At 32.1% G+C, this 18,111-nt stretch overlaps 1 protein-coding gene across 1 annotated transcript; it reads left to right on the plus strand.

Moving 5' to 3' along the window:
• The first annotated feature begins 15,670 nt into the window (after nt 1-15,670).
• Nucleotides 15,671-17,461, plus strand: LOC120156430 (zinc finger protein SHOOT GRAVITROPISM 5-like). The gene is made up of 3 exons (XM_039167740.1): nt 15,671-16,095; nt 16,177-16,576; nt 16,657-17,461. The coding sequence occupies exons 1-3, from the start codon at nt 15,984-15,986 to the stop codon at nt 17,303-17,305; spliced, it is 1,161 nt and encodes a 386-aa protein (XP_039023671.1). The 5' UTR covers nt 15,671-15,983; the 3' UTR covers nt 17,306-17,461.
• Nucleotides 17,462-18,111: the final 650 nt, after the last annotated feature.

Below are 18,111 nucleotides of genomic sequence, written 5' to 3' on the forward strand. Positions count from 1 at the left end.
TCATCGCGTAAAACAGCTACCTCACCACGTAAAGATCGTACCTCATCACACCATGCACCATTTTCGTCATGTAAAGTACGACCTCATCACGCAAAACACTGACCTCATCACGTAACTCCCCTAACTCATCCCGTAGAGGTGGAGAATGGGGAGATAAATGTCGTGGAATCTTTTTCGGTCGCCTATCATGAGGTGATGGTGGAGAAGAGACTCGATGATGTGATAGAATATGTGATGGCTCTCGGTGTGGAGGTGTATAATCGGCTCGATCAAGTGATGTCTCTCGAAGTGGGGGGTGCTCATCATCCGTCCCATCAAAAAATGCCTACTAGGTTGCCACCAATCAGTGGCAAGCTCAGCCTCTGTGGGTGTCAGCCTCTGTAATGGATAGTTTGCCTACTAGTAATAACTTGTTTATATATGGTAGTATTTGTGTTAACTTACATCATTCATCGTCGTATATGGTAGTAAATCTTCCAATCCAACAGCCGGATCCTCCTCCAAGTAATACCCTAGGAATATCATTTGAATTTTTGATGGCATATGTCCGCATGCTGGGAAAAGCCTCAAATATCCAAATCTACAAACAATATAATACACAAAAATTAATTTTAGTAATTATTAAATAATTAATTATAATTTTGGAAATATTATATAGAAATTCTTACCTTAAAGGCCCAAATAAAGCCTACCAAAGTATATTTGGAACCATGGCCACGCAAACTACGACGGTCCTCAAAGGCAGGCAACATCTTTTTCCAGGTAGCTTTCCATAGATATAAATCCCACGGAAACACGTTCCGTGCATCTAGGTCCTCTACCAATAATATTAAACATGAGAAATAGGTTGTCTGCCCTCTTTGGCTAAAAAGCCGGCATTCAAAAGTAATAAAAGGCATACTTGGACAACATTAAGGTCATCCATCCGAGTAAAACCATCTTTAAGAAGTAATCTTTTCAAATCGTCGACGTGTAAATTGGGCTTCACCTTTTTCAGCTCAGGAAAAACCTGAAATAACCATGATGGGCGGGCGATATGACTAGTGTACGGACCTACTTCATCCTGTCGTCCGAAACGTAGACCAGTGATTAAGCAAAACTCCTCCCGCCCAAAATGAGTATACGCTAGTGGAAAATGAAACCATATCTCTTCATCACCACGTTGTATCCCCTCGGGTAGATCGTTAGTCATGGTCTGAAGAAACAAATGGGTTAACATAGCATCTCCACCTGGATGTTGTACTTTCAGCCATGACCGAAACAAGTATTCTCAAACAAATTTCTTTGTACAGGTGTAAGTGTCGACGCAATTGTAGTGACTAGGATTAATTTATTCCTTAAAGTTAATGAAGCCGAAAAAAATTCCTAACAAAAACAATAAACATACAAAGTTAGATATACCAAAAACTACAAATTATACACTATAAACATACATGATATTAAACATGGAAATATAGCCAAATATGTTTCAAACTAGTCCGGTATTCACCCAAGTCATTATTTTATCATAGTTTACAAAATGCATAAGATAACATTCCAGAAGTAAGCACTTATATAAACATTTAAAAGGACAACATATAGGTTTAGTGCAGGTTCAAGGACAACATAAAGAGTAGTAGTTTATTCTTGAAACTTAAATTCGCAACACTGTGAAGTTAGTATTTGTCTTTGTTTTTTTGTTGAAGTATTGCAATTCATTCAAGTTTCAATTTGTAGAAGAATAGTAGTTTTTGAAACTTAAATTCGCAACGCGAAACTAAAACCGCGTTGCGAATTTCATTTTCGCATTGCGATTTTCGTGTTTTGAATTTCATTTTCGTGTTGAGAATTTAAGTTTCAAAAACTATTCTTTGCAAATTGAAACTTGAATGAATTGTATTACTTCAATCAAAAGACAAATACAACTTCACAGGGTTAAAGACTAAACAGTTTAGCAGTATTAGCAGCAACCGAATGAATTTACTAAGCAATCTAAGTGAAATGGTTAATCTATATATTGAAATTACCAGTAAATTTATCATCAATTTAAATATGAAAAATCTAATAATAATACAAAAATTTTAAAATAAAAATAATTAAAAAAACTAACACTTGGTGGTTGATTTTTATTTGTGGCCGTGAATTGTTGTGAGAAGGTGGCTCTGAGAGATGGAGATAGAGGGGAGTCACCGAATATGGGGACGAATGTCATTGGAGATGGGGACGGATGTCGTCGTAGAGAGTGAGAGATGGAGATGAGACTAAGTTGTGATTTAGGGTTTTAGGTTATGAGTTGCAATTATACTGTTTATATTTGTGTTGCGAAATAATATTGTGTTTTGAATTCGAAAATAAAATTCGCGTTGCGAAAATAAACGCGCTTTGCGAATTTGACTTATGTGTTGCGAATTACAGATTCACGTTGTGAATTTGGAAAATCGCGTACGAGAAAAAAATTCGCGTTGCGATTACAGAAACTGAGTTGCGAATTTAGGAAATTCTCGTTGCGAATTTGGAAATTGTGTTGCGAAATTGAAGTTCGCGTTGTGAATTTGTTGATTATTTTGCAAATCTAAAAAAAATTGGTTAAAATCGTATATTATAAGACATTTTCGATCACTAAAGTTATTTTCTCAATTTTAATTTGATTTGTAATATGAATGACAAATAAAATAAATGATAAATATATATCTAATATAATTTGATTCTTTTAATGATTAAAAAATAATATATATTTAAATTCTTTTCTAATTTATTATTTTTATTAAAATTAAAAAAAATAACGTGGACATATTCATTGGATGATGTAGGTCATATGTCACTACCACAACATCCGTTTTCCTTTTTTTACACTCTCTTATTTTATAGAGTTGTTCTTTTTCAGATTTTTAAATTATTTTATCTAAAATATTTTATTAAAAAATAACAAATAAAATGTTTATATTTTTATTTTATTATTGCATGTTTTATTCTTTTATATTTATTAAAATAAATCTATCAAATTTATCAATTACTTTTTAAGATAATTTTATTATTTTTCTCCTTTTATATAACATGGTTTGTAGTTAAATTTATCTTCTAAAATTATGTGAATAATTAATATATAAAAATAATTAGACGGAGGAAGTATTAATTTTATATAACTTGAATTGCTTGTAATTTTTCTTATTTATATTATTACAATATTATTTATAAGAAACAATGAAACCTATTTTACCCTTTAAAAGCTTTACATATGGACCCAATAAAGAACTCTTATGGATCATAATCATTTGAGGTGACAAGGCCCACAAACAATCAGAGATGAGAAATTGGCCTTTACTATAGTTAAACTAGATTATTGTTATCTCACAATCATAAAATTATTTCATACATAGAATATCAATATATATATATATATAATATCAATTACATATAAAATAAAATAAAATATATTATAAATTATAAAACTTAAATATAAATTAGGATAAACTATACTATTAAACTTTTTGGTGCACTTTCACTTTGATAAGCGAAATCGAAGAATTTTTATTGAAGTAATTGTCGTTAAGAACTCTACCTCATCCAAGGCTATTCTTCATATGTTTTACAGAGAGTCAATATCATTCTTCAAATATTATTTTGCAAAGAACATATCAAGTTAAGAACTTGGTTCAATGGTTAAATCTCACCAATAGAATGGTGAATGCGTACAAGTGTTATTGAATAACATTAATTTATCAAAGAACGATATGTATATGCGTTGGATCCATGGTTTTTAGAACCGGACCGGTTAGCGAACCGGTCATGCTATCGGTTCACTGGTTCAACAGGTCAAATCGTCCGATCGGTCGGAAGAATCGGACGACGTCATAATTATTTAAAAAATTAAATAAAAATACAAAAATATTTAATAAAAAATAATTTTTATATCACAAGTCATATTCAAAGCAAGTCATAACATATATAAGTTAAAAACCATAAAATCAAGTGAAACAAAATGATTCAAATTAACTACAACATAATATTTAAGGTAAAACATATTAAATAATAAATATAATTATATAACTATAATTAAAAAATAAATTTGGGGTTAAAAAATCATAACAAAATGATATTGTTTGGTTTTTTTTTTAAACAATCCCACATAGCTAAGAAACATAGAAGAACATCCCAAAAGTCTAAAGAGAAAAAATATGAGAACAAAACAATCTCACATTGCTAAGAAACATAGAAGCGCATCACAACTAACTTCTATAAATAAAAGAGATAATTTGACATTCAAAATCATGGAACATTTTGGTAAGCATTGAGTGAACTATTCTTTCACTTCAATCAAGCTCGAATTTTAGGCTTCAATCGAGCTTCTAATTTTTTTTTGAGTTCAAGCCTTTTTGAGTTCAAGTTTCAATATTATATTTCGAGTTTGAGTTGAACTTGATAATTTTTAGCTTGTGAGTTTAAGTTGAGTTGAGCTTACTTTTAAAGTTTTCAAGTTCGAGTCGAGCTCAGCAATACTCGAGTTCGACTTGGCTCGTTTAACAAACGACGTTGTTTGGTTTAATTTTTTTTAAAAAAAAAACAAAAATCCGAGTTTTTCCCGGTTTTTTCCGATTTTCAGCCGGTCCGGTTCGAACGGTTCAGCGGTTCTGGCCGGTTCACTAATAGCGGTTCAACCGGTTTAGATTGAATCGGATTAAGCAACGGTTCCCGGTTGAACCGGCCGGTCCGGTCCGATTTTCAAAACAGAGGTGGATCTAATGATCAAAATAAAAGTTTTCGTTAATAAATTTTTTTATTTTATTTTGATGGCTAAATTTATATGTATAAGTAGGGATAGTCAATAGTTTGGTCGATTTGAGTTTTTGATATGCCCAGACCTTATACGAGTATAATATTTTTTTCACCCGTTACTCGATTCAATCTTTAAGAAAGTTTCACCTGATCTGATTTTTAGGGTAAAAATACATATCCACATTCAATTTGATCTGATCTAATACAAATATATATATTTCATTTTTAGTAGATAAAATATAGACTTGATTGAAAAAAATATAAAGAGGAGAATAATATAACAATTATATCTTAGTATATAAAATGTCAATTATACTATTATTAGTGGGTCAAATAGTTTTCACACTAAACCCTATTTCGATATAAACAGACTTTAATCTTCAAAATGTTCAATTTGAATCTAATATCTTTTTAAAAAATCAATTTTATAAAGTTAAAGAGGCAAATAAAATTTGCTTTCTATCATAACTTGATTAAGACTTTTAACCGCCAATATACTACAAGTTGACAATGTATATGCTTGAAATTAGTAAAATTCTGAATCATTCCCATCAAACTTGACTGCAATTGACAACTCAACTACTTTCTTCAAATCCAGTTTTGCATTAATCCATTAACTCCAACATGTTACAGTTTCTAAAACATCAATTCGAAGTTTGATCACTTGTTTGCAGATTCGACAATGTGAGATCTCGGTGTTGGATTCTCCGTCGAACCCCGATCTTCTGTGCCGACATGCAATCAATGTTAGAAAATGAGAACGAAATAGATATGACAAATAGATTCAATTTCGGATTTCATTTGTCTTATCGATGTAAAAATGATTCAAAAATCCCCTCTGTTTAGGGTCGGGTCTTATCATACATATCCACAACAAAATCAAGCACTTAGATGTTATAATCTAGTATATTGGTTTATTTCGTTTGGACCAATTTGGAGAATAAAAATGATTATCTGGTCCTCCATAGCCCCTGATTGATGCCATAATTAAGCAAGTAAAATGTTGAAAGCTCTTCCACTTGTTTTCCTTGTTAGTATCTTTCTGCTCATGCTGAGCTGCTGCTACTGTAAACAACTTAACCGTCTTGTTGGAAGATTTCCAGACTCGTTCTCCGTCGTATAGACACGGATAAATGCATTGTAAATAGTGTTGTGTGTTCATTCTAAAAAATATTTATATATCCCTCCGTGATTAATTGTAAGAAGAATTGATTGTTTGAGAGGCAACAGTTCACAGGCTTCGCTCAACCTTGGGCTATTGCCCTCAGTTATTAGTAGGCAAAGTCTCTTTCATTAATAATGCCTTCTTCAAACACAGACCAACATTTACAACAACGTTTCCTTTTCCTTCCGATAAAATTTTTCTGAGAAACCAAACAAGAAAAACCATTAATTGAATCTTCAATGTCTTTTAAGATATGCATGTTTTTCTTCTGGTACACACAATTACTAGCTATATCACGTGCGACTGATATTCATAAAAACTGAAATCACACACAGTGGGGTCAAATCCAAGGAAGCAGGACGGATACAGAATATTATATTAGAGAGACGAATTTCTAAAATTTTTAAAAATGATGAACTTGTAAAATTTTTAAAAAATAAAAATAAATTTTAATAGAAAATACATTAAAATTTCTAAAATATATATTAATTTTAAATTTTCAAGGTAGATGTATCGTGCATGGAAGACATAAAATTGACATAACGACTACCTTAGTGATTGCTGATCACAATTCTCAAGATTTTGTCTTCAGATTTTCAAATTTGTTTTGGTTATATCCATTCATCTCCGCATACATCTCTCAGGGTAAAAAGACAACTGCATGGCGACACGGAAAACTTATTTATCATTCTGTAGCCATAATAAATATCATATATGTATAGGTTTTTGACCACTAATTCTTCCAAAATTTATACGCTTATAGTACATGCAAGTGAGTCTTTTATCTCCCTCTCCATTAAAAGCTTTAAACCCAGAATTTATACATTTAAATCATATTTCAAATACTTTTCTTAAATGAATAGAAAATCTCACTACAACAAAATATGTTTTTAGCGGTGTTTTTAAGTGCTGTTAAAAACATTCCCGGTGTATGTAAAAACGCTGCAAGAAACGTCGTTAAAACTAACGTCGCAATAGTTAGCGGCGTTTATGAAAAAAAACGTCGCAAAAGGTCAAGCTCTATACCGACATTTTTAAGAAAAACGCCTCTAATTACCTTGTCTTTAGTGGCGTTTGTTTTATAAAAGTCGCTATATGTTATAATATTTAGCGGCATTTATGGTAAAAACCGCCGCTATTATATATGTATATAGTGACATTTTTCTTTACAAACGTCGCAAATGTGTAAGTCATTAGTGGCGTTTCTTAAAAAAACGCCGCAAAAGAATCTGACTCCTGGTGGCTTTTATTCACAAACGCCGCTATGATTAACTGATTTCGCATATATCATTTTCTACTTTATATTACACAAATTTAATATTCAATAGCATTATCTAATAACAATAAACTTAAAATTTAATTAGGACACAAATTATATAGAAAAATAAATCAAAAATTATAAAATTAAATTAAAATGTAACATAGTTAAAAATTATTCACTAGAATTTAGTCTAGGTTATTTCTTTTAATTAAAAAATACATTGTTCACTAGAATAAAAAATAATCTTCTAGTGGCAATTTGTATTGATCTGCAACTTCGGTTGATCATTTTCATCAGGAATGTACCTTCAATTCAAACAAAATGAAAATAATAGATTCATAGACAATATAGTACAAGGAGATAAACTAGAAGAAAAAGCATGATAAGATATTTACTCGTATACACGAGCAAGACAACCCATCGTCTTTTCAATCAAAAGACGATTCAATCAAATAAAAGGCATGGAAAAAATAAGTTTGGAAGATAACCATTTGCATTATATTATGCATAAAATATGATTTTTCACACATTGAAATATAGGTTTCACAAAGAATAACCACATTATCTAACTCAGACTAAAAAGAAAGAATGTTTATTTATCTTCATAAAATGTCTAGTCTCTTCCACCCATTTTTATGACAGATAAGAAACGTAAACTTTTAACAATTATTTAGTTGTAACTTGCAAATGATTAGAAGACTACAATATTCATAAAACTACATATATTAAACAGGCTGATATTCTCATTTGTATTTTTAAAGGTTACGCATTTGCTCAAAGCTAAACGAATTTGATAAATATCTAGACATATCCTTGCCTTGAGAAATGGATGAAGATGGCTAGCTTCAGCAGTTGGTCGTTCAACATTGAAGTTATACTCTTTGAACTCCAAATCTTCTAGTCAGCCCTAAAAGAAAGTAACCATGCATAAATATTAGTTCAATAACATCCCAACGGAACAACGCAAAATAGCTAAATGATAAGACAAAAAAAAAAAAGTAAGGTATTCCACTTCATCAACAAAATTTTATCTTCACAAACATATTTATCACTGCTATGAGATACCTCGGTAAATCAATAGCTACTTTCTTTCTTTTGGAGGCATTGTTAGGCCTTTTTCTCACTGAGGAACATTTCCATATCCTAAAACATGTAATTGGGACCCTATGAGTAATGTGAACAAAATACACAAACATTGAATGAAAATTGAAAAAGAATGGGGCAATGGACTAGATGATCAATGTGCAACAATAAGCTTCCTTGCTTTAAGTGAATTAACATCATCTTTGCCGATTTCCTCGAGTAAAAGAAATCAAGTTTAATCATTGAATTGATAGAAATGAGATATATTTCATACAATAAGCTTAAAGCAAAATAGATAAAGACCGGTAATTTATTAAAATGGTGACATGCCTATCCATTTTTTACTCTAATAAGCAAATCCTTGACTTTTTCTTCAACATGTTGAACCTAAAACAAATCAAAAATTGCATTGAGAAATAGCATATTTACATAAAAACATGAACAAATTCATGAAAACATTAGCCAAAAAAACTATTTATTTTTTCTAAACTTGTTTTCCTATATCGACCCATTTGTTTTTCCCAACTTATGAGCATCCAATTTTGAAAATTGAAGTCTCGAGCTTTTTTGTAACAAATGAAAGAGCTTGGAAACCTTGGATGCAAACAAAAAGTTAGAAAAAAAACATCAACATTGACCTGAAACTCATCTTTAGAAATTGAACCTTCTTGAGGGATGGCTAGGAAGAGTTGAACTTCAGGGGAGCCTTCGACAGCGTATTTCTTACCTTCGTAGGTGAGAACCCATTTTTCTCTTTTGATGTCTTGAGCATCGATGTAACAGAAACCTGTGTAATACCAGATTGAAGCTAAAAACCAGAAACCTGTGTAATACCAGATTGAAGCAAAAAAAAAAAACCAAATGAACGACCAAAAACCAAATTGAAGTAGAAACCAAAAACTAGAAACCACAAAGGTGAAACAGCGACGACAGAGAAGAAATTGACGACGCTGAAGGCGAGGATGGCTAGCCTGACTTGGAACGGTGAGGAGATCTTGATGGACGTGACGGTGAAGGTCATGATGGCGTCGAATGGTGACAGCAGCTTTGTGGGTTTGGGTAAATGAGGAAACCTTTGAGGAAGGTAAAGAGGGAAAAAAGATAAAATAGGGCTGAACGGTTTGGTACGATAAAATATCCAAAACTTGCGGCGTTTGTATTTAAAAACGCTACTAATTCACTAACCTATTGCGGCGTTTGTATAAAACTGCCACAAAAGACAAGTTAATAGCGGCGTTTCTGGGAATAGGCCGCTAATGTTATCATATTGTGGCGTTTGTATTTAAAAATGCCACTAATGTACTACTCTATTGCGGCATTTGTTTTAAAAACGCTGCAAAAGACGAGGCTATAGCGGCGTTATTCTGGGAAAAGGCTGCTAATTTTACCATTTTGTGGCATTTGACATTTAAATGCCGTTATATGTATAAAATTAATGGCGTTTACTTTCCAAACGCTGTTACAAACCTATTTTATAGTGTCTCTCCACAAATATGATATGAGTTGAACTAGTAAGAATGAATGAATGATATGTAGGTCCTTGTGAAGGGGGAGTAAAGCTTACACTGAAAGGTTTCTTTTTTTTTTTTGGCTATTGAGAAGGCAGTGAGGTGTTGCAGACGTATTGTCTGCCATGGCGGTGGAGATGTGTGTGATTGTAAAGCCATAGATTTTGGGTCGTACGGACACCTTTTATATTGGCTGCAAATAATAGTCGTATTAGTAGCATTCAGAACTCTCTTTTTGTTTCTGGGTTACGTGTGGACCAACACCCAAATATATCTTCATTTTGAACACCCCAAGCTAAGTAATATACATGGTCCTAATATAGGTATTTGACTTGAATTTGATAGATTTTGAACAAATTAATCTTATAGAGTACGATTTTTTTCTTCAAAAAATTATATTTAGATAGGGTTGGTAGGGTTTTTTGAAGGATAAGGTCAAGTTTAGGTTTATGATTAAAATACCCTACTTGATCCAAGAATAATAGTACAATTGACCTTTATATATTTAGATTAATTGTTATAATACTCTTCTCTATATTTTTTCCTCAATTAGGTCTCTATTTTACCTAATAAAAATAAGAATTACATATATATTTATGTATATATGTTTGTGTGTGTCTGGTCAAGTCAAATGTGAGTTTTCACCCCAAAATTTGATCGAATTTCAAACCGGATGATGCTTCCCTAAATCTCAATATGGACCAAACAACAAGCATAGAAGTATTATACTCAAATAGGGTTCGGATGAGCTAAAGACTCAGTCCGATTCGACCTGACTCATAATTTTATATGTGATCTCGTTGTCAATGTCTTAAATTACTTCTTAAGCTCAAAATCTTCTAATTTATTCCCTAAAATAAAATTGAATATGATTTGACTTCGGATCTAATTATTAATGTTTATAACTTCCGGACACAATGGGATATTGGGGAAAAGAAAAACACATGGTCCATTCTCTCTCTCTTTTCACCTCTTTCCCTTAATTGTATATGGACAGACATTACAAACAAGTTGACAGTTGCTTGAAAGAACAACCTCTATAAAGTAGAGGGTAAAAAGTGAAAACTTTAAAAGGTAGGGGTAAAAATGATATGTTTTAAATGTTGTGTTGGAGGTTAAATTGGTAATGGAGATGTAAAATTAAGGCCTGGAAATAGGTATATTTGTCTATGAGGACCGGCCAAACTTTTAGAAAAAGAGTACTTTATTGACCATGTGGGAACTGAGTTACCCCCTAACGATCTTGTCTTACTTTACATTTTACTTTACTTTGATTTGCTTATACATTTTTTCTTTTAATTTTTTATCCTTTTAGGCAGCTTTTTCCCTTTGTAATTGATATAATTACCAAAGACACGTTTTGCTTTTCAGAAACCTGACGGTACCCACCAAATAACTTGTCAGCCTCACCCCTCTCCTTTCTCTTCTCTTTCCTCTTGGGTAAAATATGCCCTAAGTCATTCAATTATTAGTTGATTACAAACATGTCACTTTCTTTAAGTTAGAATTTAAATAAAATATTATTATAAATAGGTCTCGACCGTCAATATTAGATATAGTGTGCTTTGATATAATAATAATTTTAATCTAAAATTTAAAAATTCTATCAATTTAGTCATACTTCTAAATAATTCAATAAACTTAATCATACTTCTAAATAATTCAATAAACTTAATCCTACATATTTTAAAAAAATCAATAGCTTAGCCTTTGTTCTTCTTCTAATTGCTTGTTATTCTCAAATAAATTTTATATTATTTTTTGTTTCTTGGTATACTTACATTACAATAGTAACTTCTTGTTATTTTATGATAGAATATAGTTATCTAGCTGTTGTTTTGATTTGATTAACTCACTTGGTTTCATAATACCATGAAAAATGACTAAATTGATGAAGTTTTAAAATACGAATGATTTTGTTGATTTGTTTCGAATTAAGATTAAATTGGTAGAATGTATAAGCTTTTGGGACTAAAATTATTATTATACCATGATACATCAGACGTATGTTTTAACTTTATTGACGAAATGACATATTTGTAACAACATTTTATTCGAGTGATTAATTGTAACTTTTTTAAATACATATATCAGTTTATAACTAAACTAATAATTGAGTGACTTATAGTGTATTTTACCTTTTTTCTATCTCTATATGTGAAAAACGTAAATAGATGCGATCATGCTTACACCACTACATCTAATCCTATCTTAATTTTACAATTTAAGATTTAGATTTTACGTTTAAAGGTTGTAGTTGGAGTATATTGCTTAAACATCTAATATGTTATAATTATGAATATAATGGAAACTCAATGTTCCAGGTAATGTGTAGAAAGGACAGGAGATGAAACAAAGAAGCCGAGAAAACAAAAATGAAAGTTCCCAGATTTATCGCTTAAAAGCAGGGTTAATAAGAGATCCTTGTTGCAGATTTGGGTGTGATTTCTGGGTTTCAGTGTCTGGAAAACATAAGATGCCAATTCTCTGGACACCGACAAATCCAAACCAGACAAAACCCCTCAGGTTTCAGTGCAATACAACAAGGGGGGCCATTACTCTTACCTCATCTTCATCATTAAATTATTGAACAATGCCATATATACATCTGCTCTCGATTATGTCTCTCATCTTCAATACTCCTTGTTATGTGCCATGTTTTTCAACTTACTCCACTATTTCTATATATACAGGGACACTTTTTTAGAATAAATCATATCAAGTTAAATTAACTACACAATATCTAATAAAAATGTGACACATGACATGTTCATATTAATTGATATATTTTTTAAAATTAACTATGAATAAATTAATAATTTAGGTTTCTGTCACCAAAATATTTTGATGACCAATTTGAAAATCGAATTATAGTTAATGACCAAATTTCTATAAATCCAAAGTCTGCTTTATAAGGTGGAAAGTGCGCTTTTTTTTCACATGTTGTTTTAAGGATGAACTACATCGTTTATTACTAAACTTTGGGTTTTATAGTGATTTTCATATTGAATTATAATATGTTTCAATATAAGCATTAGATTTTGGTTTAGGGTTGAATAAATCATTGAACCATTAAATTCGAAACAATTTTGGTGCTAACGCCCAAGTCAAAAAGAAATTCATTTCGCTCCATTATTTTTTCGCACCAAAATTAAGGGCTTTCATCTATTTTCAGTTGTTGTCGAAATCTATCATTTTTAAAGTCTTTTGCTACTACCTTAGATGTTTATGAACTCATCTAATTGTCCTCTACCACTCTGTTGGTTTAGTTTCTTTTTTTCAAAATATCTTTAAAACTCACAAAATTAACCTCAAAAAATTCTATCAATTTTGAGAGGTTTGGGACTTTTTCTCGAATTTGAGGGTTTGTTTGCTTGAAAATTAAAACGACGAGAAATATTATTTTGAGAAGACGAATAACATATCTCAAAATATAACATCAATAGACGAGATCGTAGGTGAAGATTAGAGCGGTAGAATATCAAACATTTACATGATTTTCATTAATTTTGGGTAGCTTTCATGAAAACTTAATTCAAAAGAAAGAAGAAATGAGTAAAATATGAATATTTTCGTATCAATCTTTTTTATTAATAACGGTCGATGATGAGTGACGATTGATCAACAACAATTGAAGAAGTTAAATATTTTATATAAATAAATAATTATCTATCCTATTATTAACGATTTAATTTCATCCATGACACTTGGGGGAGATGATTGCCTTTGCAGCTCTGAGTTGCTTTATTGTGGGATTAGAGCATGTGTTGGGGATCAATCTTCCATCATCTCCCCATTCTGTCCAACTCAACTTCAACCATTAATTAATCCTCTTATTCCTTTTCTGTGTTTTATTATCGCACTAAATTACATTTTTAACTTTATTTTAGATACCATTCATTATTTTATTTTGTACAAATAATATTATATTTTTGACTTTTTTGAAGTATATTTAATTATTTGGTTCCAACTTATATGAGTCATGATCAAGCACACGTTAGTCAAACTTAGACTGCTTAAGTAATCATCATCCATTTAAAAAAAAAACTTTTCAAGTTCAAATTTTTCGTCCAAATAAAAAAACTATTGTTTATATAATTTTTGAGAAAATGAATTTGAAATTTAGATTTAATTGTTAAAGACTGAAATCAAATATTTTGATAGAATTTATGTTAAAAGATGAAATATTTTATATTCAATCAGAAATTCAAATAGAATAAGAAATGTAATCCTTAAGCCAGTTGTGTTTATGGATACCCCTTTGTTAATTATTCTGTACCGTACAACTTGGTCATCATGAGAAGATGGAAACCAGAGGGAAATAATTCAATTTTGTTTCTTAAACTGTACGTACCTATGGTGTTTTTAATATATATATAGAGAGAAAGAGAATGTTGAAAGAATCTAACCAAACATCAATCAGATCTTCCTCAATAACAATAATTAATTAAACTATAACATACCTTCCAATAGAAACGGAGTAATATCATGGCGGCCTTTGGAGTTTGTTGAATTCATCAATAAGGTCCCTCTACTTTAAAGTTGTATTTAAAAATAGTATATTACTTTTAAAAATATTAATCTATATTTTTATAAAGATTTCAGTTTTTTATCAAAATTTATTTACAGTCATTATTTAATCCAACAAGTATCAACAGAACACTTAAACATAATTCTTTTATCATTTCATGTATGATTTAGTACACAAATCATTAGAATTTTTTCCTGAACTTTTATGATTTTCAATTTTTTTTGCTGTGATATTTTTGGCAGTTGGCATTTAGTGGCTTGTGATATATGTATGTACAGTGAAGAAATGTCTAATACGATTCATTGAATTTTCAAAACAAATGGTGAAGATGAATTATTAATTTGTTAAAAATGATAGCTACACGATCCAGTCCTTTTCGAAACAAATATCAATGTCATGCCGACGAGAAAAAGTTAAAGATGGTGCGCAGTTTCGAGTTGTAAGTTAATTTGAAGGTTGAGAAGCTCTTAAATACCATTTCAAGATGTTCTAATTACTAATACACTCATTCTCAACCTTAAAATTAATATTTAAGACATTAAGAGTTTGTAAATTCATTTAGAAGTGATAAGAATCTTTGATATGCACCCGATAATAGTTTAAATTTATAACTGTAACTTTCATTACTTCAGTAAATAATTCGTATCACAAATTTTTGAGGCCTAATTAATACAAACTCTAACACATCATATAAGGCCAAATTTGGGTCAATCTACCATCTCTAAATGATGGTTGAGTTTAAAATATCGAATGGTTTAGAGTTAAGATTGAGTCTAAATTATAATACTGACAAATAAGAAAACATATTTATAATTTTATATATACTCGATTTAATTATTACATATCTCAATTTATAGAACTAAAAATTGTTCATAAACGAAAACTGAACTAATATTAATCCCAACAAAAAGTCGGCCGACTATGAAAAAGTTACATCTACCACAATAATTTTTTCAACTCATTAGTAAGAGTAACTTTCTGCCAAATAGGGTTCCAATTTCTTTTCCCTTTATTGAAGAAAGAGTTGACGAATTTTATTTTGAAAGAAATTTTTCTAAAAAATAGAAATAATAGAGTAAGCAAATTCTCTAGTAGAAGTGATTGCAGCCTTCTTGAAAGTGACAAATCGTGTTTCCTTCATCTTTATAAAACAAAGTACTAATTAGGTTTTCAGTTCACATTTTCTTCTTAACCGAACAGAATAATCCAATTTTTCCCCAGATTTTTTTTCTCAAAGAAAAGGTCAGGTGGCAATAGAAGAGAGGTATGGCCTGCACATCATATATATAATAAAATATATATTTATAAATATAAATTCATGCAAATTATACTGTGTGATTGAATAATACTGTTTGTTTTCTTGTGGGGATGTTCTTTTGCTTCTGTCGAAATGCCTGTGTTATTATGTGGGTGTGGGCTCTCTCTCTCTCTCTGTCTGAAACTCTCTTCTCTTTCTCTCCTTCAAAGTTGCTTCTCAAAGACTCCTTTTTCCCCCCCCAAAGAAAGTTGATATATTTGCAGAAAGCAATAGCTTTTCTTCTTCTCCATGTTCCCCTCTCTCTCTTTCCATCAGTAAAGGCTGAATTTTTCACCCTCCCCCACTAGCTCCACCACCTGTACAGCTAAAAGAAAGATTGATTGATTTGTTTTTCACTTCAAAAAATCTATCACTCAAGCTCCATAATGTTGGACAACAACACTTCAATTTCAGTTGCAGCCCTTCCGGTTCCATCTTCCTCCACTGTGGAAAATGGGGCCACACACAAAAGAAAAAGGAAGCCGGCAGGCACACCAGGTTTTGTACTAGTGGACTGTTTTCATCTTTAAATTAATCAAGACTGATACCCTATTCATGCATGTTGTTGTTTTGTTGTAGATCCTGATGCGCAGGTGGTATCTTTGTCGCCGAAAACGTTGTTGGAATCCGACAGGTACGTTTGTGAGATCTGTAACCAAGGGTTTCAGAGGGACCAGAACCTTCAAATGCATAGGAGGAGACATAAGGTGCCATGGAAGTTGCTGAAAAGGGAATCACAGGAAGTGAAGAAGAGGGTTTTTGTTTGTCCCGAACCTACATGCTTGCACCATGACCCTTTCCATGCTCTGGGAGATCTAGTCGGGATCAAGAAACATTTCAGGAGGAAGCACAGCAATCAGAAACAATGGGTTTGCGAGAAATGTTCCAAAGGGTACGCTGTTCATTCGGATTACAAGGCTCATCTCAAAACCTGTGGCACCCGAGGCCATTCTTGTGACTGCGGCCGTGTCTTCTCCAGGTTCGCTTTCAATTTCAATACATGAAACCTAGTTTGTATGATCCAACGTAATCTCATGCTGTCTCTTTGTTGCGTTTCAGGGTTGAGAGTTTCATTGAACACCAAGATGTTTGCACCGTTCGACGGATTCAACCTGACCAGTTGCAGGCGTCTCAAACGGCTTCGAGCACTAGTCCTTCGAGCGATGCTGCCAACTTCAGCATCGCTCTGTTGAGTGGATTGCCGATGCTGAAATCAACTGAGCCTGTTTTCATGTACCCGTCTACTTCAGACCATCAGCAGCAGCACCAACATCAACACAATCTTGAACTCCAACTTCTACCGACGAGGGATTCGGATGAGAATTACGCTACTCATTTGAAGCTATCGATAGGATCAAACGAAGAAAAGAATGCAAGCAGTGAAAGTGAAACAACATATAGGATGAAAGAGTTCGTGAGTGGACAGCTTAAGTTAGCCATGGCCGAGAATGCCTATGCCGAAAAGGCTAGACAAGAAGCTAAGAGACAGATCGAGATGGCCGAACTCGAGTTCGCAAGTGCAAAGAGAATAAGGCAACAAGCACAAACCAAACTCGAGAAAGCTCAAGCCTTGAAAGATCAAGCGACAAAGAAGAAAAGTGCTACTATCATGCAAATCACTTGTCAAACTTGCAAACACCAGTTCCAATCATCGACAGCTGCTGTCCCAGACGATGAAACCTCACTTGTTATGAGTTATATGTCTTAAACCACAACAGAGGGTGAAGGAGAATGATAAAAAAAAATCCACTAGCCCTTGAAAATATCATTGTTCTTGGTCTACATGTTGAGTTTTTCTTTGCTTTGTCAAGTAGTTTTTTCACTTCTGAATTCTGATATTAATGAAAAGGGGTCTTTCCAAACATCTTCATTTGTTTAGTAGAAAAAGAGAGTAGACATTGCAATCTATTTGAGATTCTGATATAAACAAATTAATCATGCCTTTGAGATCTTATTGCAGTGCTATAATATCTACAGCTATGCCATGTGAACGTTTTAGAACATCTGTACTAGCCAAAGGCCCTCATCAATAATCATATGAACCATTAGATTATATCTAAACTCGAACCCAATAGAACCCTAAGTAAGTATAAATGAGTTTATCTTCATTACCATTGGGGACCGTTTTAGCTAGAAAATTGGAAGGAACCATTCAAAGATGGCGACCCATAGATTCAAACTCCAAAATTGAACATTAGAAAAGAAAGAGAGAGACGGGGAAGGGGAAGGGGAAGGGGAAAGAAATGTCATTTTCATTGCATTTGTGTCCCTTATAAATGGTTAGAAATTAAAAAGAGGAAAAACGCCATGTTTTTCAGTGCCACAGTTGAAATGGTTATAGTCAGGCAATAGTCCTTCTCAAAACATAAACGACACATGCAATTCACATAAAAACACAGGCACACACACTCTTTCTTTCTCTCTCATTCACACACTTTATCAGTCGCAGAAAAGCTATCAGAATGGTCAGCCAGTAGCAGAACGCAGCAGCTACGGCAGAGGGACACACACACA

Source organism: Hibiscus syriacus, unplaced genomic scaffold, assembly GCF_006381635.1.
Source record: "Hibiscus syriacus cultivar Baekdansim isolate YM2019G1 unplaced genomic scaffold, ASM638163v2 tig00111220_pilon, whole genome shotgun sequence".
Classification (NCBI taxonomy): Eukaryota; Viridiplantae; Streptophyta; class Magnoliopsida; order Malvales; family Malvaceae; genus Hibiscus; species Hibiscus syriacus.

Coding starts and splice junctions, on each gene's coding strand:
- LOC120156430 (XM_039167740.1), top strand. CDS start 15,984: ATGTTGGACAACAACACTTCAATTTCAGTTGCAGCCCTTCCGGTTCCA. Junction 16,096..16,176: donor GAAGCCGGCAGGCACACCAG/GTTTTGTACTAG, acceptor GTTTTGTTGTAG/ATCCTGATGCGCAGGTGGTA. Junction 16,577..16,656: donor TGCGGCCGTGTCTTCTCCAG/GTTCGCTTTCAA, acceptor GTTGCGTTTCAG/GGTTGAGAGTTTCATTGAAC.